Source organism: Pseudorca crassidens, chromosome 5, assembly GCF_039906515.1.
Source record: "Pseudorca crassidens isolate mPseCra1 chromosome 5, mPseCra1.hap1, whole genome shotgun sequence".
Taxonomy (NCBI): Eukaryota; Metazoa; Chordata; class Mammalia; order Artiodactyla; family Delphinidae; genus Pseudorca; species Pseudorca crassidens.
Window position 1 is genome coordinate 74,106,861 of NC_090300.1, and position 25,858 is coordinate 74,132,718.

A 25,858-nucleotide genomic window follows, 5' to 3' on the forward strand; every position below is an offset into this window, starting at 1 on the left:
TAATGTTCACTGAAGACAACGTTCTCTGCCTCTCCAAAATGTTTAAATTCTATGTTTGTACATCTGTTGTATGTTTTCAAGACAATGCAAACATGGGAAAAATCTCAAAAATATATTGTAAAATAGTAAGATCAAAGCTGCATTTGGGAAGCTCTCCCCTGAATTTGCTACGTGAATTGAAATTCAATCAATATTAACCTGTGCAAATAAAGAGAGTCCTATTCTTCCAGTTTAAGAACTGGCCCTGCTTTCAAAATAAGTAATGAGAACTCTAAGCCATTTTCTCTTTCTGACATTGCATAAGTTTCAAGTCCTGTACCTATGTCCAAAGCAAAGGTCTTTCATTCGAATTACTGTTTTTAAAGAAATCCTCAGGGGTTTCAAAACTGGTACTTCCAGATCTCTGAGACTCAGAGCCACTGATTAAAATTTTTAATCATATTTATAGATAAGTAGGCTTTAGGGTGGGGACTTAATATGATTTAATAGATAGAAAATAGTATGGGATTCAAGAAACTGGTTTTCATTCTTTACTTTACCAGGATTGAGCCCCTTTTTCCCTGGGCCTCAGTTTTTCCAGGTAAAATGACGAACATAAAAATGACTTCTAAAATCTCTTCTGACCATAAAGATGCTATCACAGTGCTGGGAAGCTAGTAACTTTGCCAGTTATGAATTGGCAAGGTGATTTTTCTGGGAAATTATTGCTTGAACTGTGAGAGCTAAGACACATTTCCCATCATGAATTTGAAGGCAGACTTAATCACTCCCATCCCAAAGAGCCTCTAGCACTTGTTAATATCTCCATTATGGCATTTACCATACTGCATCTTGAGCAGTGCTGTCTGTCTTCCACGCTAGCGTGGAAGGTTCATGAGGTCAGAACTGTGTCTTGTTCAATGTTTTGCCAATGCCCAACAATGCATGACTCGGGGTAAGTGTCCAATGGATGCTGGGGTAGTGGAAGAATGAATAAATTAGTATCTCAGGGCAATTTTTAAAAATTGTCTGGACCTGATCTTGGTAGTTCTCTTAACCCTGTAACTCTTTTAAGGTATTTACATGGTGTTTCCTCATGGGAAGACTACTTTAATGACCCTGATGTCTGACACCCTAACTATGATGGATAAACAGAGGAAACCAGCCAGGACACTGCTGAGAATTCCACAAAATGCTATCTCCAGGACCTCTGACCTGAGATTATCTTTCCACAAGATTATTCAGTATCTTTTGAAAGTAAAGACTTCTAAGTAAAGATGGGGAAGTTGAACACAGGCTTTTACTTTCATTCCTACCTGAAACACCATTAAAAGTACAATAAAGGGGTGTGTGTGTATGTGTGATAAATCTATAAAGATGCAGCAAAAGGGAGAGGAGACAACAACTGTCAAATTTTAGAAACAGGAAGCTGGTGAAGATAAAAAGGATTTAGCAGACCTGAGAAAACTCAATTCTAAGCCAGTAGTGGGGAAAGACAATAAGCAATCTAATTTGGACTGCAGAATCTTCAAAAGTTTAGACAGCAGTAGCACCAAGCTTGTCTAGAAGTAGGGTGAAGGGGAAAAGGATAAAATACACAGAACTGGTGGACAGTTTGTTCTTAAGAAGGTATTATAACCTCAAACCCTCTCTTAAACGTTGAACATCTAGACAACTGCCCTCCCCAACCTCAGCAGAAGACTGCAGATGTGTTCTTTGTAGAGGACAGAAGAGAGGCTCTCTGTACAGTGGGCCGAGTAAGTACCACATTGAAAACTAAGAGATTAAGTGAATTTACATGCTGATCGCTGAGACCCACAGAATCCTGGCAGCCATGTCTTTATCATACAGGCAGGAGAAAGAGTCTTCTCTGAGGAATTTATAAACAATAAGAAGCAAGACCTAAAGATACTGATATCAGGAGTTCCACAGTGAAAAGCCCATGAAAGTGACCCTGTAACTAAGATCATTATCAATAAGCCCCACCCATGTGTACAGAGCTTCCAGTTGCCTCTTTAGCCTGCTCTTAAATATGAACAGGCAACAAATATAAAAACATCTGTACAAAGTCTCTAACATGAAAGACAGAAATCGAAACAAGTAATTAAATAAAAGCTAACTGGAAACAAAGGCTATGGAAGGAGATGAAAACTTCTAAAAGCTATATTATTAATATGCCTAACAAGGTATTAGAAATATTGCCTCAGTGAAACAAGACAGCATAATATAAAATCAAACATTCAAAGAAAAACAACAAGTAAGGATCTTGAAAACTAAAAGTCTGATATCAGAAATTAAAAATAAAACCTAACAGAAAGAGTAGAAGATAAAAATGAGCCTATCATCAAGAAAACAGGTGAAAAAATGCAAAGGAGGTGAAAACAGGAAATAAAACATATTAATAATAAAAATGTTTTAAAATTCAGGATATCAGGGACTCCCCTGGCAGTCCAGTGGTTAAGACTTCACCTTCCAATGCAGGGGATGTGGGTTTGATCCCTGGTCAGGGAGCTAAGATCCCATATGCCTCGGGGCCAAAAAAACAAAACATAGAACAGAAGCAATGTTGTAAAATTCAATGAAGACTTTAAAAATGGTCCATGTCAAAAAGTCTACTAAAAAAAAAATTTCAGGATATCAGTATCTGAGTAACAAGATTTCAAAAAAGCTGGAGCCAAACAACAGTAACAACAAAAAAGAAACAGAGAATAGGAAATCATCAAAAAAAAAATTCAGGAAAATTTTCTAGATGCAAAGAATATAAGTTTCCACATTAAAGAAGCCAACTAAGTACCCAGTATAATGGGTGAAAATAAAACCATAAGAGGGCAAATCTTCATAAATTTTCAGAACTCTGGGAAAAAAGAGTTTTTCAAAGAGAAAAAAATAAATCATATTCAAAAAATGATGAATCAGAACGTCATCAGACAAGAACAACAAAACTGAAGGGAGAAGACATTATAGTGGTGCCATTTAAATTCTGAAGGAAAATTATTTTCAACCTAGAATTCTATACCTAGCCAAGTTATTGCCCAAATATGAGGAAAGAAGGAATATATTTTCAGATATGCAAAGGTCCAAAAAATTTAACTGTGTATCCTTTTTTTCAGGAAGCTGCTGGAAAATTGATTCTACCAAAATAAGCAAGTGAATTAAGAAAGAAGAATACAGAGGATACAAGAAAACAAGAGAACCAAGCAAAGAGACCTGCAGAGATTTTCCAGGGTGATGGAAACGGAGATTCCAGGATCAAACCAGTGCATAGGGCATAAAAGGAAAAGCGCACATATAGAACCAAGTCAGAAGGTTCCAAGAGAGATTACTTCAAGAAGATGAACTTGATAAGATATCTGTGCATCAGAACGGCTGGAGCTGAGATTCAGAACGGTGGCAGAGGCTTGGAGTTAAATAGTGAAAAGTACGTATAGAAAGCTGAACAAACAAAAAACAAGACAACTATCAACCACAGAAAAAAACAAAATCATAAGAGAAAGGAAGAGTAATCACAGTCATTAAAAACGTTTACATAGTCATAAAAGTGTAACTAATAAATACTGAGCTAACCAAAACAATTAATGTAACAGCCCTGGGAAGATGGTAGGATAGGAGGAATGCCTGTTGTGAGAGTGTGATGGTAAGAGAGAGATGAAAACTTCATTTCTACAATGGGACATCAAAAATAGAGCTGAGAAATTGAGAGGAGGTAAGAAGAGAATGTCATTTAGAACACAGAGGTAAATAGCAAAAAGAATTGCGAGTGATGTCTCTGGAGAGAAAAAAAATTTGAGGGAGGGGACAAGGAAGTGCTATCTTTGATAATACACTTTCCATAACTGTGACAAAAATGGCAAGTGCACAAAAAAGAAAAGGAAGACAACACCTCAAATGTTATTCATGGTCTTCCCTGGTGGCGCAGTGGCTGAGAGTCCGCCTGCCAATGCAGGGGACACGGGTTCGTGCCCCGGTCCGGGAAGATCCCACATGCCGTGGAGCGGCTGGGCCCGCGAGCCATGGCAGTTGAGCCTGCGCGTCCGGAGCCTGTGCTCCGCAGCGGGAGGGGCCGCGACGGTGAGAGGCCCGCGTACCGCAAAAAAAAAAAAAAAAAAGTTATTCATGAGGGATCATCGTTACACCTCTCTTGCTCTAGAACCATTTCTGAAGGAATGAGTAGCATCAGAGGCTGCAGTGTCCCCCAGCCCCCTCACACCTTTACTAAGACCTGCATGATTCAATGGGGAGTAGGGATCAAAAGAGGTTGCTCAGAGAAAAGACAAGGCTGTCCTTGCCATCTGTGTAACCGCTCCTTATGGTTATTTGATGAAAATCATCTGCTGACCTTCATTTTCAAAATCTTGTTCATAAATCTTTCACCAGCCAGGCTGAGACCTTCTCTATACAGGTGGTATTCTAGATTTCAACCATTGATTACAGCTGTCCAGTTTGGCAGGAAGTGTCTTCCTGAAACTGTTTTAAGACTTTGATCCAAAACAGCTCTATGTTGAGTTACAACTAAAGGCTCAGACTGGAAGTATTATGCTTGGAATTCATTTAAACCTTTAAGCAAACTGAATCCATCAGACTCAGCAAAAGCAATGGCTATGATTTTGTACCCCAAGTTATAATAAGGCAGTTTTGAGATACTTAATGATAGCTACGTTTTGTTAAGTGCTTACTATTTGCCAGGCAGTGTGGCAAACACTTTCATATACTATCTCATTTAATCCTCAAAACAACTCTAAGAATAAATACTATTATTATCTCTATCATATAAGTGAGAAAATCTAGAGTTAGGAAGATTAGGAACCTTGCCCAATATCTTCTGCTAGGAAGTAGACATCAAAATCAGAATTGGGTTAAAACCAGAATTGGGTTAAAAACTGCTCTAATTTCTTCATCTTCTCTAAAGAAAGACAGCCAAAATATCAAAATACAGTGATGGTAAGTTGAAAAAGAACATATATCTTACATGAATCTTCATATACTTAAGGAGAATTTGAAGAACTTCATATAGCATAGTTGCAAAATGCATGCATATTAGTACCTGTATAGTGTTTGTCCTGTTACTGTAATTCTGAGAGTTGATAATAATTTATAGATCACTGAAGAGGAATTTTTGAGCCTGACACGTTTCAAAAGTATTTTTTGGATCTTCCCCCTAAAATACCAATCTGTAAGTTTCAATGCAAAAATTTCAGGGGATTGAGAGCCCAAGGTGAACAGAAATGAAACTCACTGTTCCACTAAGCAAGGGAAGTGTGTCAGCAGCAGAGGTTGGCAAAAGTCACAGAGTGCAATACTGGATCACAGCATTTCCTCTGGCCGTGGAACTGTGCTTACAGGTATACCTTGCTTTGTGCGATGGATATTTTCTTGAAAATCTAGGGAATAATTAAAGCTTTGCAAATGGAATTATACTCTAAAAGCCCTGGAATCTAATTTTTAAAAAGACAATTGATACTAATATTTTTGAAGTATAAGTTATCATTATTTACATTATGTAATTTGTAACAGGCCACCACAATTTTCTTCTAATCTTGGGGGGCAGGGACTACCTGCTTCATGGGGGCAGGGACTTTGTCTTCTCACTACTATATTCAGCACCTAGAACAGTGCCCAGCTTATCAAATATTTGCCAGATTAATGAATTAACCAATCACTTAATCTTTCCTAGTTGCTACATGTATATTAATGATGCTATACCTCTGCTCATACTATTGCATCAGCTTGGAATATTTTTCCAATGTTTCAATTCCATCCCTTCTGCAAGACCAAGCTCAAATGCCAACTCCCTTCTCTGTATTCCCACAGATTATAGTTCTGTAACTGGTGTAACAGCAGAGGGTATAAATCTTGTATTATTCATTGGTTCCTGGTCTATGACACCTAGGCAGAGTAATCCACACAGAAGGTATGATATTAAAAGTAAATTTTAAATTTAATCTAAATTTTCACATGCATACCCCACTGTCAGCTCTTCCTAGGCTTCTGTTTGTGTCTATCTTCAAAACCAAGTCTGTGAAGTCAGAAACTGTGTCTCTTTTCATTTCTAATCTTGATGATAAGCAATGTGCCTGGCACAGATAAATAAATATATGTATTCATTTTATAAATGAAAACATGTATTATTTGTATACACCATTAATAACATCTTGGTACTAATTAACCAGTGTGTGGGTATGGGTAATACTGGGATGATTTTGTAGATGTGATCTTAGTTACTCTTTTAAGCTATGGAGTTCCGTCATGAGAGTGCTACCCCAAGATCAGCCAAATGTACATTTATTTCTAGATATAATACCCAAATACAAGAGAATCATAGACTACATTGTTTACAGTAGGGGTTCTCAAAGTGTGATCCCCTAACTAGCAGCATTAGCATCCCCGGGGAACCTGTTAGAAAATGTAAACTCTCAGGCCCACCCCAGACCCACAGAGTCAGAAACTACAGGAGGTCGAGAAATATGTTTTAACAAGCCTACAATTTATTATAATCCATATTTACAGTTGAAAACCCCTGACCAGGTACAACTGGGCAGAAGGTTGTTCTCACTATTCTTCCCTGAACAGTGGAATGGTACCTGGACCTAAGCAACAATGTCAACATTCCTATCACAACAGTCAAGTTCTCTTTTCTGAGGAAACTCAACTTCATCTTAGGCCAGACAATGGGAATAATGTAAAATTCTGATCAAAAAAGATTAGTGGATTTCTTTCATTTTTGTCACTATTCTTTAATTTTTTAGCACGACTTAGACCAGTAGGTCTTAAAAACTATCATTTTAAGCCATATACCACAGCTGCATGGCATTCTGCTTGTTCCAACCTAAGGGGGAAAAAAAATGAGTGAACTAGAACTAGACAGAATGAAGGAAAAACTAGCGAAGCAGCAAGGGTCATCAGTCTAAAGAAAAGTATGAAGGAATGGATTCTAGACCAATCACAGCTGGTATCAAAGTAGGGTGGGCGGGCGATACCAGGGGAAGAAAAGACTATGGTTCTGTGAGAGTAAGAATGGTGGCAGCGGCCAGCATCAGCGTCAGGTAGGAATCTCATCTTGCATCAGGAATGTTCACATGCGATGGACTGAAGGATACTGAAAGTTGCATCTGGCTCCATGCAAGGGGCTAATGTGATAGTGAGGAGTTTAAGGCAGGAATCCAGCCCCATACAGGAAGAGAGGAAGTATTAATAGTAAGCCTAAGGGTCAGAGGATAATCGCAACAGCAGCAGCTGTTAATACTGAGTACTGATTTTATACTTGGTTCATTATGTAAATATAAAATATATATTTATTACATTTGTTATATATTATATATTTATTATATATTATTACATTCATATATAATATATATTATTTGTCTCATTCATCTTGAAAGAGCCATTGTACAAATAAGGAAGCGAAGACACAGAGAGATATCTTGCCCAAGTCACAAGGACTAACAAGTTGCTAGTTGTGTGTCTGATTTGAAGTCTTGTAATCTTTCTACAACACCACTGAGCTTCCCAGGTAAGCAGGTGATGTGAGAGGAGGTGCAACCCCATGCTTACTTAATCCCCTGGGGTTGGAAGCCACCTCAGGCATATGAGCCTCGGGTGCTCTCTCATAGCCACCTGACAGCAGTCAGGAACACTCCTCATGCTTCCCCAAGTCTGGCTCTGATTGGCCCAGGGTTTTGGTGAGCCTGAGCCTGCAGAGATCACCATCCTGAAGGCTAATAAACTGTAAACATCGTATGTGTGTGTACACAACTGGCCTAGGTTTCAGCAAAGGAAGTACCAGATCACAGCAAAGTATGCCTCAGATGTTCAGTCGTGGTTAAGCTCACAGACTCCGAAGCTTGTCTGCTATGTACTAGCTATGTGACTTGGTCAAATTACTTAACATCTCTATGCTGGGGTTTTCTACTCCCTAAAATAGGGATAACAATACCGCCTGCCTCACTGAATTGTTATGAGGATTAGAGTCACTATATGTAAAGCACAGTGCCCTATACATAGTAAAATATATATATAAGCACAATTTCAAAAGACTGTTATCTCCTCAAATGTCCTTTCAATGTCTCACATGAATAAAGCGTGAAAACATCAGGCATAAAGATTTTTGCTTTAGTTCAGTTTAGGTAGATCTGTTTAAAACATTTATAACTAAGCCCAATACCTAGTGTACTTTATAGAAAAAAAAGTAATAAAATATTGATGAAAGATTTAAAAAAGGAAAAAACCCTCACAGTCCAATCATCATTACCCAAATATTGCCTCTTTTTACATACTGACCTCAGAATAGCAGCTTACCATTCCTTTTTTGTTTTTCTACAGTGTTTACAGCCCATTTTCAATTATCTGTGCTCTCTGAATCACTGGTGGTGGGATTTGTTTCAGGTAAAAAGCCAGGCAGAGTATATGCTTAAAAAAATGAAAAAGAAAAGCTCTGTGGAGAGGCAACAGGTGTCCCCTGGGATACCTGCCAACGTACCATCAGTTGGATCACAGCAGCAAAATACCATGGCCTCCCTGGGTGGGAGTCCCACGTTCCCAAAGACAGGGAGACAGAGACTGTTTCAAAAAGTAACTGGAGAGAATAGCAAACTAAAATTAGAACTATAGACATTGATCCTGGAACAAAATCCACCATATTCTGCATGCAGGGATGCCAATGAGGATGAAGACATTGGGGGAAGTCATGGGTCTTCTTGGCCTCAGACACACGCCATCTATTTACATGTCTATTTTCTAACCCAAGCCTGTAGGACAAGAATTAGTTTCTCTCTTCTACATGTTCGCTCTCTTAACACTAAAGAAGGCAATAATAAAAATCAAGGTCCAGGAAGCAGGAGTACTGTAGTGTTTCTGACAAAGGACACACGTACCTGTTAACATTTCATATTAATCACCCTGTAGCTTATCTACTGATTCCTAATTGAAAGTGCACATCCTGATCACATGAGGTGCTTCTTAAATATCCAAGTCCTATGTACCATGGGGTGCCCCGTGATTCAGATGTGCACCCCTGATTGAAAATCCTGTTAGCGGCCAGATTTTACACAGTCTATGTTTTAAACCCAACCAAGGTATAATACTTGACCCAATGCATCTTCATCCCCAACCCCACAAGATGTTATATAACTGCCTTGAAACTACATCTGAGCAACAAAGAGATAAATTCACGTTTTTGAGGAGTTACTGCAAAAAAAATACATAGAATAAGGACAAATGAAATCCCTTTTGGTAAATTAAAGCCTTTGCAGAAGTCAAAGGAGATAACTTGTTGAGTGTGTATGCAGTATGCTTGCTGCTAAAACTACAAAAATGGCAAAGGATTAATTTCTCCCCTCTAGGATGAGATCCTAATGAAAAGACAAACACAGCTAATAATAATGAAAGACTATGATTCTAAACTCTAAATGGTTTATTGGTACGAGTTTAATTTCATAATCATGATATAGGGGGTATGGGGCTTGGGGAAGGCATAATAATTCTTAGTTTACAGAGAAATAAAGAGAAGATGGATTGCCTAAGTCACTTCGTCTTTCTTAGCCACTGTTTTGTTATCTACAAAATGAAGTTAAAATGTCTAATCACAAGGTTTTAAGGGTGATGACATATATTAATAGCCCTTTAAAAAAAAATACAGAGTGTCTCATGAATGTGACAAATCAGGAAACCCAATATTAACAAATCCAGTATAACATAATTATTAGTCATTCAGTAAGCATAAAACACCACACCTAATAGGGTCAAAAGCTTAAAGGCATAAAAGGACAGGGATAAGGGAATGATGAAGAAAACTAACTGGCCACCTCCAGACTCATTACTAACAAACCTCATAATAACCACCTGACTCAGACAATAGGTTACTAGCCAGGTAGCTAGTTAGTTGGACAGCTTTTAGAGTAGGTACTTAGCAAGAGTTCAAATGTTCTCCCACACAAAAATTCTGTTTAAAGAAACCAGAAGTGGAACAAAAGGCAGGCATTATTGTTGTGGAATGTTAAGTGCCTCCGCAGAGGTCATTAATCACTACGACTTTAGATTCTAGCCTTCTGGGTAACCTACTAGAACTCTGAAAGATGAATGGAGAAGAGACATATGATGTTAGAAATCGGCAGGTCTTGAGCCTGTCAATGTATCCCCAGACTGTAAGCTCCTGCAGGGCAACCCAATGCACTATTCATATCACCATCCCCTACATTTAACAATGTGGCAACTCATTAAATATTTTGAATTAAATGAAATGAACTCCCTTTGATATTTAAGAATCTTTAAGACTCAGACAGGAAAAGTGATTTGTCCAATGTTACACCATTAGAGCTGGGATATGAAGTGATCTCCTATGCCCAATGTGTATTCTGTTATGTTTTGTACCGTATTATATTTTACTTATCCTACAATGGTCTCAGAGATTTGGTTGTTTGTTTTTTAACCACAAAGTAGCTTTTCTAAAAATCACTTCCCAGCTCTGATAAACTAGTTGCTGCATAGACATTTCCTTTGTCTCCTGCAGGGTGAACCATTCTGGTTTCAGAGAAATGAGTACTCTATACCTTACCTATGTTGGTTCATGCCCCTGGCTTGCCTCTAATGTTGGTGTGAAACTCAGAACACAGTTGAATCTTCACGGGGAACACATGTGTAGTTCTCTATAAAGAAAGCAGGTCACGTTACTGCCTTCTACGTTCTGAAATAGCCAAACTTCTTTCACCTCTCCCAATTTATAATCTCCTGGATGCAAGAACAAAGGCTATCCAATTCAACATATATAATCTGAGTCCCTACTATGTAAATGAAAATGTTTTATCTGATGCAGGCACCTGAGTAGCTACATGAATATTAGAGATTCATATTATGCCCACAAAAAAGTTATCTATGAATGGAGATTTGAGAGTGAGATGTTTAAGATCAGAGACTGCATCTCAGTTTTCTTTTACATTCTCAGAACTAAGCACATTGGGAACATAGCAGGTGCTCAATAAATGTTTGTTTAAATAAAGAACACAAAAATTATAATGTTGATTGTAAGAAATGTAGTATGTGAAGGACAAACAAGGACTTTAGGTCATATAAAGTATACTAGTAAATATTAATTAGATGTAAGGGAGGTTAGGGAAGATCTTACATAGCAAGGGGGATGGCAAATGAACTCAAAAGAACTGAACAGAGGCAAATGACAATGAGAAGAAGGTAATGCTATATTCACTCTAAGATGGGCCTCAATTTAAGCAGTCTAATATCACACTGCCATGGGTTAATACCAGGACATTTTAAGGAGCTCAAAATAAACCTACAGAATAAGCTTTTTTTTTTTTTTTTTGCGATACGCAGGCCTCTCACTGTTGTGGCCTCTCCCGTTGCGGAGCACAGGCTCTGGACGCGCAGGCTCGGCGGCCATGGCTCATGGGCCCAGCCGCTCCGCGGCATGTGGGATCTTCCTGGACCGGGGCACGAACCCGTGTCCCCTGCATCGGCAGGCGGACTCTCAACCACTGCGCCACCAGAGAAGCCCCAGAATAAGCATTTAAAGATAATCAGGGGGGGCTTCCCTGGTGGCGCAGTGGTTAAGAATCTGCCTGCCAATGCAGGGGACACGGGTTAGAGCCCTGGCCCGGTAAGATCCCACATGCCACGGAGCAACTAAGCCCGTGCACCACAACTACTGAGCCTGTGCTCTAGAGCCCGCAAGCCACAACTACTGAGCCCATGCACCACAACTAGTGAAGCCTGCGCGCCTAGAGCCTGTGCTCCACAACTAAAGAAAGCCCGCGCACAGCAACGACGACCCAACACAGCCAAAAATTTAAAAATACATAAATAAATAAATAAATTTATTTAAAAAAAGATAATCAAGGGGTTGAAATTAAACGGCTGGAGGAAGAACAGAGAGGGTATTTTAAATGAGTCCATTTTCTGATATAACCGTGAGGCAAGCAATTTCTTCTGCATTTCATTTCCATTCTTTCCCAAAGCAACCAAAAACTTATAACGTGATCACATACGCAGAAGCTTCCATATTGATTAGTTAATTTCAAATCTTCTACACTGAGGTCCCCAGAGTGGTTCATTCGTACATACAATCAGTCCCCTAAGGTCTAAACTAGTGCTTCTTAAACTTTAATATGCATACAAATGACAAGCAGATGCTGTTGAAATGCAGATTTGGTTCAGTATGTCTGGAGTAGGGCCTGAGATTCTGAATTTCTAACAATTTCCAGGTGATGTTAATCCTGCTTGTCTATGGATTACACCTTGAGTAGCAAGATCCTAGACCAATGTTTAACTTTGACTATCAATTCGCATCACTTGGGGAGCTTTTTAAAAATACCTAGGCCCAGGTTCTACTCCAGAACCCATTAAACCAGAATGTCTAGAGGTGTGGCCTAAGTATCTTTATGCTTCAAAAGCTCTGCAGGTGTTTCTAATAGACCAGCCTAAGATTGAGAACCTAGCTGGACAAAGAAAAGATGTGTTACAGGAAAAGGGGGGGAAAAAAAGAGAAGATCGGGAGAGAGAGAGAGAGAGAAGGAGAGGGAGAGAGAGAGAGAGAGAGAGAGAGAGAGAGAGGGAAAGTTCTTTCCTCACTGTAAATCAATGCTTCTCAAACTAATGTGCATACAAATAACCTGGGGATTTCATTAAAAATCAGATTCTGATACAGTAAGCCTGGAGTAAAGATCAAGGTTCTGCACTTCTAAATCAAACCACATTTTGATTATCAAGAGTCTAAATGAGTTATTCCCGAACACAGTAACACCTGATATCTTCAAAATAAACACCTACGCCTCTCTCCTACCCTAACATTCTGACGTAACTAAGAAAGGGTTTGACCAGGCATGAGGATGTCTAAAAGCATGCCAGATGATTCTAATGTGCATCAAAGTTTGTGAACCACTGCAAGGCACAAATTCTGTCAAAGCTGTTCAGGCTACGCACCAACCCAAATCTCTGAGGCAATATTAATTACCATGGTACATAAGGATCACTGAAATTACACTGTAAATTGATTGCTAGGTCAATTGATTTATTTTCCTCTCCTCTTTACCCTGATAACAGGAAGTGATGCAAAGAGTAAATAAGGAAGCAAAAAAAATTGACCTTATTTGTAAATAACTGATGCTCAACTTGCTGGAGACTCTGGACAAGTGCTCTAAGAAAGGTTTTCAAATGCTGGAGGTAATGTGAAGGTTGTCAAATGCTGGCAACAAGAGTCAAGATTAATTGGGCCATTAGCCTTTTTTCTGGGATAGAGAACTCTTGAACTTTCAACTGACTCATGTAATAATACTTTGAGTATTGAAAGAGTTTCTAGTAGAAAAAAATATATATGCTTACATTTGAAAATGTCTTCCTGGAATTAAATTTGAATCTGTTGAGGGAAGAAGTTTGTACATGGTAGCATAAAGTACTTAAGATGCACCAATTCAAATGGGATATGGATACATTCTTCTTAATACACATTTTTTTCTTCTATAATAAAATTTCAAGTTAGCTACCATTTTTAGCTGTGCCATTTGCATCAACTCAGAAAGTGAGACCAATGTGTAAATAATTAGCCATTCTTCATATGATCAGTACCTGGCTAATTCAGTTTTGCAAAGGAAGTCTGAGAACTAACATGTAAAAGGACTTTCACCGTGTCTTTTGCCTGAAGCAATTATGGTAACTCTGCAAAATGACCACAGTATTGGTTTGGGGCAAAATTATTAACTGCCTTTGGGTCAGTGCTGTGATTCATGCCTGTATCACTGCTATTTGGATTTCTATAGAACTTCTGGCCTGATTCTTCCCAGATAAACTTCTGAGATTCTTTCTCCTTTCCAAAATCCCAAGACTGGCAGAACAGCTAGAATGCTACTGTTATCAGCATGAGATATAAACCACCTGGAACCCTGCATAACATGTAGCATATTTTATGGGAAACAAGGAGAAATAAAAAATTATCACTAAGAGATACATCCTCTTTTTATGATGGGCCAGGAATTAGTGTATAAATTGGATGCAAAAATGTTACCAAGAACCTCTGCCAAATAACCAAGTTTAATAATCAAACAGCAGGTGTCCTCTAAATACAAAAAAAAAATGCTTCTTAGTAAAACGATACTGTCTTTTGTTTAATCTCATGTTCCAGAAATACTTAATCAACTGGAATATTACAGACCTCTATGAGTTAAGACTTGGCTTCTCGTTTTAAAATGGATTCTACAATACAGTTAATAAATATATGCCTCATGTACATTTATTGACATGGGATCTCTCATATATGTACATCATTGTTAGTCAAGGAAATGCCCATCAGCAAAATATCAGAATAAAATTATCCCAATTAAAATTTGCCAGCTTGTCTGAATCCATGTTGACTCAGTTATTTTCATACTAAAAATGCTTACCTAGGTTGAAATACTTAACTCCTCTAATTAGATACTTTATTGAACAGGTACCTGCTATCATTTGACGCTCCAGTTTTATTAATCAGCCCAGAAATAGGTAACCCACCACCACTCCCTGATCCTGAGCACATTACCACAATGACTGACATTCTTGGTTTAAAAATAAAACCTTGTTTCAAATATAGCTTCTCGAGTTCTGGGTAATGAATATAGTTTCATAAAAGTTGACATCATTTCTTCTGATTTCACCACAATTAAATACATCCAGTATTCCTACTGGATATCTGACCACATTACTCAAGACTCTTGCAAGCTGGTGGGCGTTTTAAAGAGGAGGAGGAGGAGGAGACCTGCATAGATGGAGTTAAACCCAAAGGCTATCCAATCTTACAATTTTAATAGTCATTTTGTTTATGGTTAAATATGCCATCAGAAGTTGATTTTTACAGTTCATTTACCAGTTAGTATGTGTATATTATGCAGATTTGCTATGAGGAGAATATTAATATATACATATCCAGAACTAGTAATATGCATCATGCCTGGAGCCAAGCAGTACTCCCATACACTGTTCTTCTTAGAGGTCAGTTCTAACGCACACTGTTCCAAATAGACCCAATTTCTCTGCTGATATATTTTCAAAATGCAGTAGGATGTGGTCATACACACCCAGAAATACCATCTTCGTGGGGTGGGGGTGGAGAAATCCAAACATTTTTTCTATAGCAATGCATTATTGGATATCAGATACAAACGTGCCTGTCAGCAATCCTAAAGCAAATGAAATATATTTATTTGAACCCATCCATTCTACAGAAAAGAAACGGCTTTATCAACATATCTCACCTCCCCCACCATCTAAAGACTCTTCCCACCCCCCTACCTAAAAAGAAAAAAAAAAATCACACTTCACTACGCAACTGATGGAGTATTAAACACTGTCTTCCAAGCTGTGGGAGTTAAAAAGAAGTCGCCTTCCTGCCACACTTCCCTGGTGCTGCAACGGACATAGCATCTCCTCCTATCGACCTAGTATGATGCTCACTCCCCAAGCACTGCAGTCCCCTCGCCGAGGGCTGCCCTGGCCACACGCACATGCAGCGGGAAGTCCCCCGATGGGGACAGCCTCATACCTTTGCTCTCCATTTCGGTCCCTTTCGAGTGCTGGGAAGTTCAATGGAAGTTGGCCGGAAGATGTGGGCCCGCTTCAGATTCCCAAATCCAGGAAGCCAATCTGATGATTTCGCCCGTACTTCCTTTCTTCCCCTCAGGCTTCCTGAAAGATGGGATTTCTTAAACCTTGAAGCTGCAATCAGCCACCAAAGGACCCTTAGCAGCAGCAGCAGATTGCCTCTTCAGGGGATAGGTTGAGACCTGGTATTGATATGCATGCACGGTGCCCGCTCCGTTTGTTTTTTTTACCTGGGTCTGGAAGCTGCAAGCAGGAGCTGTCCTCCGAACGTGGTGCTGCAGGTGTAGTGACAGATCATCCCACTTTGCTCTCTGGATGTACAGCAGATTTGCATGGGCGCTGGCACGCATGCGCAGGGAGTCCCTTCGGCCGCCTCCCGCTCCCCCGCCCTTCTTCCCTTCTCTCCCCAATACGGTCCTCAGTTATCCCCGCTGAAGAGCTGTAGCTTTCGGTCACAGGGAGCGCTGCTAAAAATAAACGCCGGACCGGATTTTCCTTTGCAAACTAGAAAATGGATTGGATTGGGATTGTGTATCAATCCAATACGATTTTCCAGGATGGATTACTGAAGCCTTGGAGGAAACTGGGGTCTCCGAGCTGGGTATGGTTTTATTCAGAAGCAGAAAGGAGAAAAGAGGAGTGTATTTACAAATTCCATTTAACGGTCACAATTTGGGGTTCTCTTCCTAGTTGCTGCAGTAACTTTTCATGTGAATGCTTCCTCCTCTTCAACCCACTTCCCCCACTGACTTTACATTTCTCTTTGTATTTCCATATTTGTTTTGTTTTTTTCCTCAGGGATAGAGTGGGAGTAGCCCTGGAGCTACCAAAGATTAATATTCTCCCACTTCTTTGCTACTCTGAGTTTTCCTGCCTCCCCGAGATCCCTTTGGCCTCCACCTCAAAACTGTTCCATGAACAGGCTCCAGGGCTTCTAAAGTTCTCTGAACAAAGCCACTGAGGACATTGTGTGGTGCTTTAGCTTCTTTCCAACAGTCTACCAAGAAGCAGAGTCCCCACGGGTGGGGAGGCCCTTTATTGATAAGTGCTTTAAAGCTGTATAAATAATCATTTTTATAAAGATGCAGACGAAGAGTGTTTTTCTTGTATAAGGTTCTAGGGAAGTTCTCAAAGCCAAAAATCCCTTAAAGTACTCTTTTCATATCAGAACATTTTAAAAGCCCACACTACACTTAGTTTATCTCCAACATGTTTAATAGGGCAAGAGTGTATTTACTACCTTTTTTTTTTTTAATAGAACAAATTGTCCTGAGAGAACAGTCAGTCTCTCCTTGAGAAAAATAGTCTTATTCTCAGGCATAAAAACAAATCTAGAAAACTAATATCCCGAATGGCTAATGGAAGACCTGTGCCAATTAATCAAACACCCCAGGTTACACAAAGATCCCTCCACAGTAGACGTCTAATCCCAATTTTCAAAATATTGAAATACAATAAAATGTACTCCCAACAAGAAACCTGAGGCGGACTATAATACCATCTTCCTTTGGTGAATCAGAAGATATCCTGGGGCTTCTCCAATGCCTTAGGGCTATGATTACAAATATTAATCATTATGGCTCAGCCAGACATGGACATCTATTGGTGGAGGACTCCTGTTGATCAACTGCTGTGATTCAGCACTGAGGAATCAAAACGCTTGAGAATGGGATTACAGAGGCCACAGCCTAGAGTCTACCAACCTTTCGGCTCTCCTATCACGTGCACAAGTAAACAGCTGGAGGAGGATTTCCCTGGTGGCGCAGTGGTTAAGAATCCGCCTGCCAATGCAGGGTACACGGGTTCGAGCCCTGGTCTGGGAAGATCCCACATGCCGCGGAGCAACTAAGCCCATGTACCACAACTACTGAGCCTGCGCTCTAGAGCCTGTGAGCCACAACTACTGAGCTGGTATGCCACAACTACGGAAGCCCATGAGCACCTAGAGCCCATGCTCTGCAACAGGAGAAACCACCACAATGAGAAGCCCATGCACCGCAACAAAGAGTAGCCCCCGCTCACCGCAACTAGAGAAAGCCCGCGTGCAGCAACAAAGACCCAATGCAGCCAAAAATTAACTAATTAATTAAAAATATATATTGGGGGGGGAATCACAAAACTCAGTGTTTCTTTAAATTCTGATAGTTTCTGGAAGTAGGCTAAGAGTAAGAGAAGACCCTGAAGAATAATTGCCTATATCATTGGGATAAATAACTTCTGCTCCTAGCACTGCACCCATTACATGTTCTTTCCCTCTCAAAAGTTTTAGAGAAGGAGTTACCTTTAGAGTCCTCTATGTACACCCTTAATATTTATTATTTTACAAATGGAGAGGCAAGCAGGGCACTTGACTTGATAAGAGTCACACAGTGGAGCAGAACCAGGCTCACAACCTAAGGGTCCTGGCATGGACTCCAAGATGATTTCTCATACTACCACCTCCCCATTATCTATAGTGAAGGGGAACAGGGAGAACCTCCAAGTTCATGAACTTTCATTATTTTTACTCATAATTTTTAAAACCCAGATGCTTTATTAAATAGAAAAATAAATCAAATTTAATGCAAAATCTGTGGTGTGACATTCAAGACCTTTCTATTATCTGGATCCAAACTACCTTTCAGGTCTTCTCCAAGCTTAATCCCTAGACAATACTTGCCATTATCCTAAGCAGATTTCAAGATTCTCCTTTTGTGTACCTTTACTTACATAGCCATTTTTGGAATATCTTCACGTCCTTACACCACTAACACAGATGTCTACGTATCGAAATCTTATAATTTCCTCAAGATTCAGCTAAAATTCATTCTCACTCCTACAGTCCTCCCTGATCCTTTCAGTCTGAAAATATTCTCTAATAGTAAGAGCAATGTTGCTATATATTTACCTCTCTTACATCACCTGTTACTTTCTATTTTGTATTATCTTTATGTGCATATCTCATTCCTGTTCCCCATCCTTACTTAAAAATAGGCTCCTGATTCATCTTCGTATAGATTGACTTGAATATAGAAAACACTAATAAATGTTTGATGAATTAATATTTAGTGTACATGTTTTGTGTACATGACATTGACTACTTGCACTGTGATAACAAATAGTGATGATAATAATATTGAGCTGACACTACTAAGAACTTACTATGTGCCAGGCACTATTATAAGGTTTCCAAATGTTTTAATTATTTTTTTCTTCATAAAACTTTGTGACTTTAGTACTGTTATCTGTATTTTAAAGATGAGCAATCAGAGACACAGAGAAGTTAGAGTATGAATAAAATACAATCTCTGCCCTAGAGAAACATAAAGCTTAATAAAGGTGATAGAAACATAAATGATTTTAAAATACATGGTAAGGTATAAGATAGAGATTGTCATAGGTAGAGTGGGAGCACAAAAGTTGGGCAGTTAGCCAGGCTGTAGGTTTTAGGAATTAGAGGCTGGAAATTTTCAAGGTCTTCCCAATTTTTTTAAAAAAAGAAAAGGGTCTACTCACCCCACCAACGGGAGAGGATTTAAGGGCAGAATTTCTTCATAAAAGTGTTAATAAGAAATCATTTCATCTGGTTATGATGAACTTGCTTGATGATGAACTTGGAAAAGGAAAAATAGTCTAGTAGCCTGGTAATTTGCTATTTCAACATGCCAAGAATTAGGTGGGCCTAGATCCCTGGTACTCGGGGGTACCTCCTTTCACCATCAAAAACTGCCCTAGTTTGAACAATAAATCATACAGGCATAGTATTTATATTACAAAATTGAATGAGACTAGCACTACCAAAACTGACATGCCAGCCTAATTCTGGTTAACCCATGTAACTGATTGGTTATGTGGGCATATTCAGAATCTCTAGCTTTTCTATTCTCTACTAGAATGTACAGAAACAATATACATTACTGGGATTAATTAACATCAGCTTATTAAATTATAATTAACAATTCAAAGAGCCTTGCTAATATGTCAAATCAATTACCAGTCCACAGAGATTTTTTTCCCCACATGTTTACCATGCTCTTCTCGAAGTCCTGAATATAAACTAGGAGGAATTTGTGACCTTTTCTTTTCATCCAATTATTTTCCTACTATTCATCTTTTATAACTGAACATCTGCCTTAAAAATTTTTCTAACTTACAGTTGACCATTTAGAACTCATTTTGGTGATGATAATAAGATCAACTCATGACTACAAATGAATATTCACTGTAAGATGGAACAGCTGAAAGTTTCTATTGAGGGGATCACTCTAAACTGTCACCCAAGTGTGAGCTCCACAAGGACAAAAACTATGTCCACGTGTTCACTATTGTATCTCCAGCATCTAGAACAGTGTGTGGAACTTAGAAGGTTTTATTTAATACCTGAGAAGTAAATGAGAGTTTGATGAAATAAAGCTTTATCCACAGCCACAAAGCCAGTTCATTCGGCAAATGGGAGGCATCAGTCAGCAATCCTTATGGCATAAACAGGATCATAAGTGACCTGCAAGAGCAGAAAGATGATCACAAGCACTTAATGAATGTGCTCACTGTTTGCTCTTGGACAAAGACCATAAATAATAAGGCACAGATTCACGAATCTCTTAGGCATGCTAAGACTAGGGCCATGTCTTCACAAACAGTCTAGGAGGCTGAAACAAATTAGTTATAGAGGAAGGAAGAATAAAGTAAATGATAAAAATTTCGAAGGACAAAGAGATGATGAGTCAATGTGACAAAGCCATATATAAGAATGACAATGCTGTAGAGACTGGGGACTGTCCCTCAAAGAGCAAACATAACTTGCTTATCTACTATGTGTGGAAGTTTTCATTCTCTTCCTTGGGTGAAGGTAAAACTACAGTCTCCCTAAGAAGAAAATACAAGTGATAGGCCCTGAACCAAGATGGCAGAGTAGAAGGACATGCTCTCACTCCCTCTTGTGAGAACACCAGAATCACAACTAGCTGCTGGACAATCAGTGACAGGTAGACACTGGAACTCACCAAAAAAGATACCCCACATCCAAAGACAAAGGAGAAGCCACAATGAGACAGTAGGAGGGGCTCAATCACAGTAAAATCAAATCCCGTAACTGCTGGGTGGGTGACTCACAGACTGGAGAACATTTATACCACAGAAGTCCACCCACTGGAGTGAAGGTTCTCAGCCCCATGTCAGTCTTCCCAACCTGGGGGTCCAGAAACGGGAGGAGGAATTCCTAGAGAATCAGACTTTGAAGGCTAGTTGGATTTGATTGCAGGACTTCCACAGGACTGGGGGAAACAGAGACTCCACTCCTGGAGGGCACACACAAAGTGGTGTGTGCATCGGGACCCAGTGGAAGGAGCAGTGACCCCGGGGGAGACTGAACCAGACCTACCTGCTAGTGTTGGAGGGTCTCCTGCAGAGGTGGGGGGTGGCTGGGGCTCACCATGGGGACAAGGACACTGGCAGCAGAAGTTCTGGTAAGTACTCCTTGGCGTGAGCCCTCCCAGAGTCTGCCATTAGCCCCACCAAAGAGCCAGAGTAGGCTCCAATGTTGGGTTGCCTCAGGCCAAACAACCAACAGGGAGGGAACCCAGCCCCACACATCAGCAGTCAAGCATATTAAAGTTTGACTGAGCTCTGCCCACCAGAGCAACAGTCAGCTCTACCCACCACCAGTCCCTCCCATCAGGAAACTTGCATAAGCCTCATAGATAGCCTCATCCACCAGAGGGCAGACAGCAAAAGCAAAAAGAACTACAATTCTGCAGCCTCTGGAACAAAAACCACATCACAGAAAGACAGACAAGATTAAAAGGCCGAGGACTATGTACCAGATGAAGAAACAAGATAAAACCCCAGAAAAACAACTAAATGAAATGGAGATAGGCAATCATCCAGAAAAAGAATTCAGAATAATGATAGAAAAGATGATCCACAACTTTGGAAAAAGAACAGAGGCAGAGATCAAGAAGATGCAAGAAATGTTTAAAAAAGACCTAGAAGAATTAAAGAACAAGCAAACAGAGATGAACAATACAATAACTGAAATGAAAACTACACTAGAAGGAATCAATAGCAGAATAACTGAGGCAGAAGAACGGATAAGTGACCTGGAAGACAGAATGGTGGAATTAACTGTTGAGGAACAGAATAAAGAAAAAAGAATGCAAAGAAATGAAGACAGCCTAAGAGACCTCTGGGACAACATTAAATGCAACAATATTCGCATTATAGGGGTCCCAGAAAAAGAGAGAGAGAAAGGACCACAGAAAGTAGTTGAAGAGATTATAGTCGAAAACTTCCCTAACATGGGAAAGGAAATAGCCACCCAAGTCCAGGAAGCACAGCAAGTCCCATACAGGATAACCCCAAGAAAAAACACACCGAGACACATAGTAATCAAACTGGCAAAAATTAAAGACAAAGAAAAATTATTGAAAGCAGCAAGGGAAAAACGATAAATAACATGCAAGGGAACGCCCGTAAGGTTAACAACTGATTTCTCATCAGAAACTCTACAAGCCAGAAGGGAGTGGCACGATGTACTTAAAGTGATGAAAGGGAAGAACCTACAACCAAGATTACTCTACCTGTCAAGGATCTGATTCAGATTCCATGGAGAAATCAAAAGCTTTACAGACAAGCAAAAGCTAAGAGAATTCAATACCACCAAACCAGCTCTACAACAAATGCTAAAGGAACTTCTCTAAGTGGGAAACACAAGAGAAGAAAAGGACCTACAAAAACAAACCCAAAACAATTAAGAAAATGGTCATAGGAACATACATATCGATAATTACCTTAAACGTGAATGGATTAAATGCTCCAACCAAAAGTCACAGGCTTGCTGAATGGATACAAAAAAAAAAGACCCATATATATGCTGTCTACAAGAGACCCATTTCAGACCTAGGGACACATACAGATTGAAAGTGAGAGGATGGAAAAAAGATACTCCATGCAAATGGAAACCAAAAGAAAGCTGGAGTAGCAATACTCATATCAGATAAAATAGACTTTAAAATAAAGAATGTTACAAGAGAGAAGGAAGGACACTACAGAATGATCAAGGGATCAATCCAAGAAGAAGATATAATAATTATAAATATATATGCACCCAAAACAGGAGCACCTCAATACATAAAGGAACTACTAACAGCTATAAAAGAGGAAATCGACAGTAACACAATAATAGTGGGGGACTTTAACACCTCACCTACACCAATGGACAGATCATCCAAAATGAAAATAAATAAGGAAACACAAGCTTTAAATGACACAATAGACCAGATAGATTTAATTGATATTTATAAGACATTCCAACCAAAAACAGCAGATTACACTTTCTTCTCAAGTGTGCATGGAACATTCTCAAGGATACATCATATCTTGGGTCACAAATCAAGCTGTGGTAAATTTAAGAAAAGTGAAATCGTATCAAGTATCTTTTCCGACCACAACGCTATGAGACTAGATATCAATTACAGGAAAAAATCTGTAAAAACTACAAATCATAGAGGCTAAACAATACACTACTTAATAACCAAGAGATCACTGAAGAAATCAAAGAGGAAATCAAAAAATACCTAGAAACAAATGACAATGAAAACATGACGACCCAAAACCTATGGGATGCAGCAAAAGCAGTTCTAAGAGGGAAGTTTATGGCAATATAATCCTACCTCAAGAAACAAGAAACATCTCAAATAAACAACCTAACCTTACACCTAAATCAATTAGAGAAGGAAGAACAAAAAAACCCCAAAGTTAGCAGATGGAAAGAAATCATAAAGATCAGATCAGAAATAAATGTAAAAGAAATGAAAGAAACAATAGCAAAGATCAATAAAACTAAAAGCTGGTTCTTTGAGAAGATAAACGGAAATTGATAAACCATTAGCCAAACTCATCAAGATAAAAAGGGAGAAGACTCAAATCAATAGAATAAGAAATGAAAAAGAAGTAACAACTGACATGCAGAAATACAAAGGCTCATGAGAAATTACAAGAAACTATATGCCAATAAAATGGACAACATGGAAGAAATGTACAAATTCTTAGAAAAGCACAACCTTCCAAGACTGAACCAGAAAGATATAGAAAATATGAACAGACCATCACAAGCAGTGAAATTGAAACTGTGATAAAAAATCTTCCCATAAGCAAAAGCCCAGGGCCAGATGGCTTCACAGGTGAATTCTATCCAACATTTGAGAAGAGTTAATACCTACCCTTCTCAAACTCTTCCAAAATATAGCAGAGGGAGGAACACTCCCAAAAACATTCTATGAGGCCACCATCACCCTGATACCAAAACCAGATAAAGATGACACACAAAAAGAACACTAAAGGCCAATATCAATAATGAACATAGATGCAAAAATCCTCAACAAAATACTAGCAAACAGAATCCAGCAACACATTAAGAGGATCATACACCATGATCAAGGGGGATTTATCCCAGGGATGCAAGGATTCTTCAATATACACAAACAATCAATGTAATACACCATATTAACAAATTGAAGAATAAAAACCATATGATCATCTCAATAGATGCAGAAAAAGCTTTTGACAAAATTCAACACCCATTTATGATAAAAACTCTGCAGAAAGTAGCCACAGAGGGAACCTACCTCAACATAATAAAGGCCATATATGACAAACCCACAGCCAACATCGTTCTCAATGGTGAAAAACTGAAAGCATTTCCTCTAAGATCAGGAGCAAGACAACGTTGCCCACTCTCACCACTATTATTCAACATAGTTTTGGAAGTTTTATCCACAGCGATCAGAGAAGAAAAAGAAATAAAAGGAATCCAAATCTGAAAAGAAGTAAAACTGTCACTGTTTTCAAATGACATGATAGTATACATAGAGAATCCTAAAGATGCTACCAGAAAACTACTAGAGCTAATCAATGAATTTGGTAAAGTAGCAGGATACAAAATTAATGCACAGAACTCTCTTGCATTCCTATACACTAGTGACAAAAAATCTGATAGAGAAATTAAGGAAACAGTCCCATTTACCACTGCAACAAAAAGAATAAAATATCTAGGAATAAACCTACCAAAGGAGACAGAAGACCTGTATGCAGAAAACTATAAGACACTGATGAAAGAAATTAAAGATGATACAAATAGATGGAGAGATATACCACGTTCTTGGATTGGAAGAATCAACATTGTGAAAATGACCATACTACCCAAAGCAATCTACAGATTCAATGCAATCTCTATCAAACTACCAATGGCATTTTTCAGAAAACTAGAAGAAAAAATTTTACAATTTATATGAAAACACAAAAGACCCCGAATAGCCAAAGCAACCTTGAGAAAGTAAAACGGAGCTGGAGCAATCGGGCTCCCTGACTTCAGGCTATACTACAAAGCTACAGTAGTCAAGACAGTATGGTACTGGCACAAAAACAGAAATATAGATCAATGGAACAGGATAGAAAGCCCAGAGATAAACCCACGCACATATGGTCACCTTATCTTTGATAAAGGAGGCAAAAATATACAATGGAGAAAAGACAGTCTTTTCAACAAGTGGTGCTGGGAAAACTGGACAGCCACATGTAAAAGAATGAAATTAGAACACTCCCTAACACCATACACAAAAATAAACTCAAAATGGATGAAAGACCTAAATGTAAGGCCAGACACTATCAAACTCTTAGAGGAAAACATAAGCAGAACACTCTATGACATAAATCATGGAAGATCCTTTTTGACCCACCTCCTAGAGAAATGGAAATAAAAACAAAAATAAACAAATGGGACCTAATGAAACGTAAAAACTTTTGCACAGCAAAGGAAACCATAAACAAGACAAAAAGACAACCCTCAGAATGGGAGAAAACATTTGCAAACGAAGCAACTGACAAAGGATTAATCTCCAAAATATACAAGCAGCTCATGAAGCTCAGTATCAAAGAAACAAACAACCAAATCAAAAATTGGGCACTAGACATTTCTCCAACGATATACAGATTGCCAACAAACACATGAAAGGATGCTCAACATCACTAATAATTAGAGAAATGCAAATCAAAACTACGAGGTGTCACCTCACACTGGTCAGAATGGCCATCATCAACAAATCTACAACCAATAAATGCTGGAGAGGCTGTGGAAAAAAGGGAACCCTCTTTCACTGTTGGTGGGAATAAAGATCGATTCAGCCACTATGGAGAACAGTATGGAGGTTCCTCAAAAAACTAAGAAAAGAACTACCGTGTGACCCAGCAATCCCGCTATCGGGCATATACCCCGAGAAAACCATAATTCAAAAAGATTCATGTCCCCCAATGCTCATTGCAACTCTATATACAC

At 39.0% G+C, this 25,858-nt stretch overlaps 1 protein-coding gene across 1 annotated transcript in view; it reads right to left on the reverse strand.

Annotated features, from left to right (window-relative positions):
• The window catches only part of FGF12 (fibroblast growth factor 12), a 566,085-nt gene extending 550,153 nt beyond the window's left edge, over window positions 1-15,932 (reverse strand). The window contains exons 1-2 of the mRNA XM_067738426.1: window positions 15,780-15,932; window positions 15,491-15,633 (exon numbers count right to left, since the gene is read on the reverse strand). Of these exons, the coding sequence (XP_067594527.1) occupies window positions 15,491-15,503 (13 nt within the window). The 5' untranslated portion in view covers window positions 15,504-15,633; window positions 15,780-15,932. The remainder of the gene's footprint in view (window positions 1-15,490; window positions 15,634-15,779) is intronic.
• Between the last annotated feature and the right edge of the window lie 9,926 nt (window positions 15,933-25,858).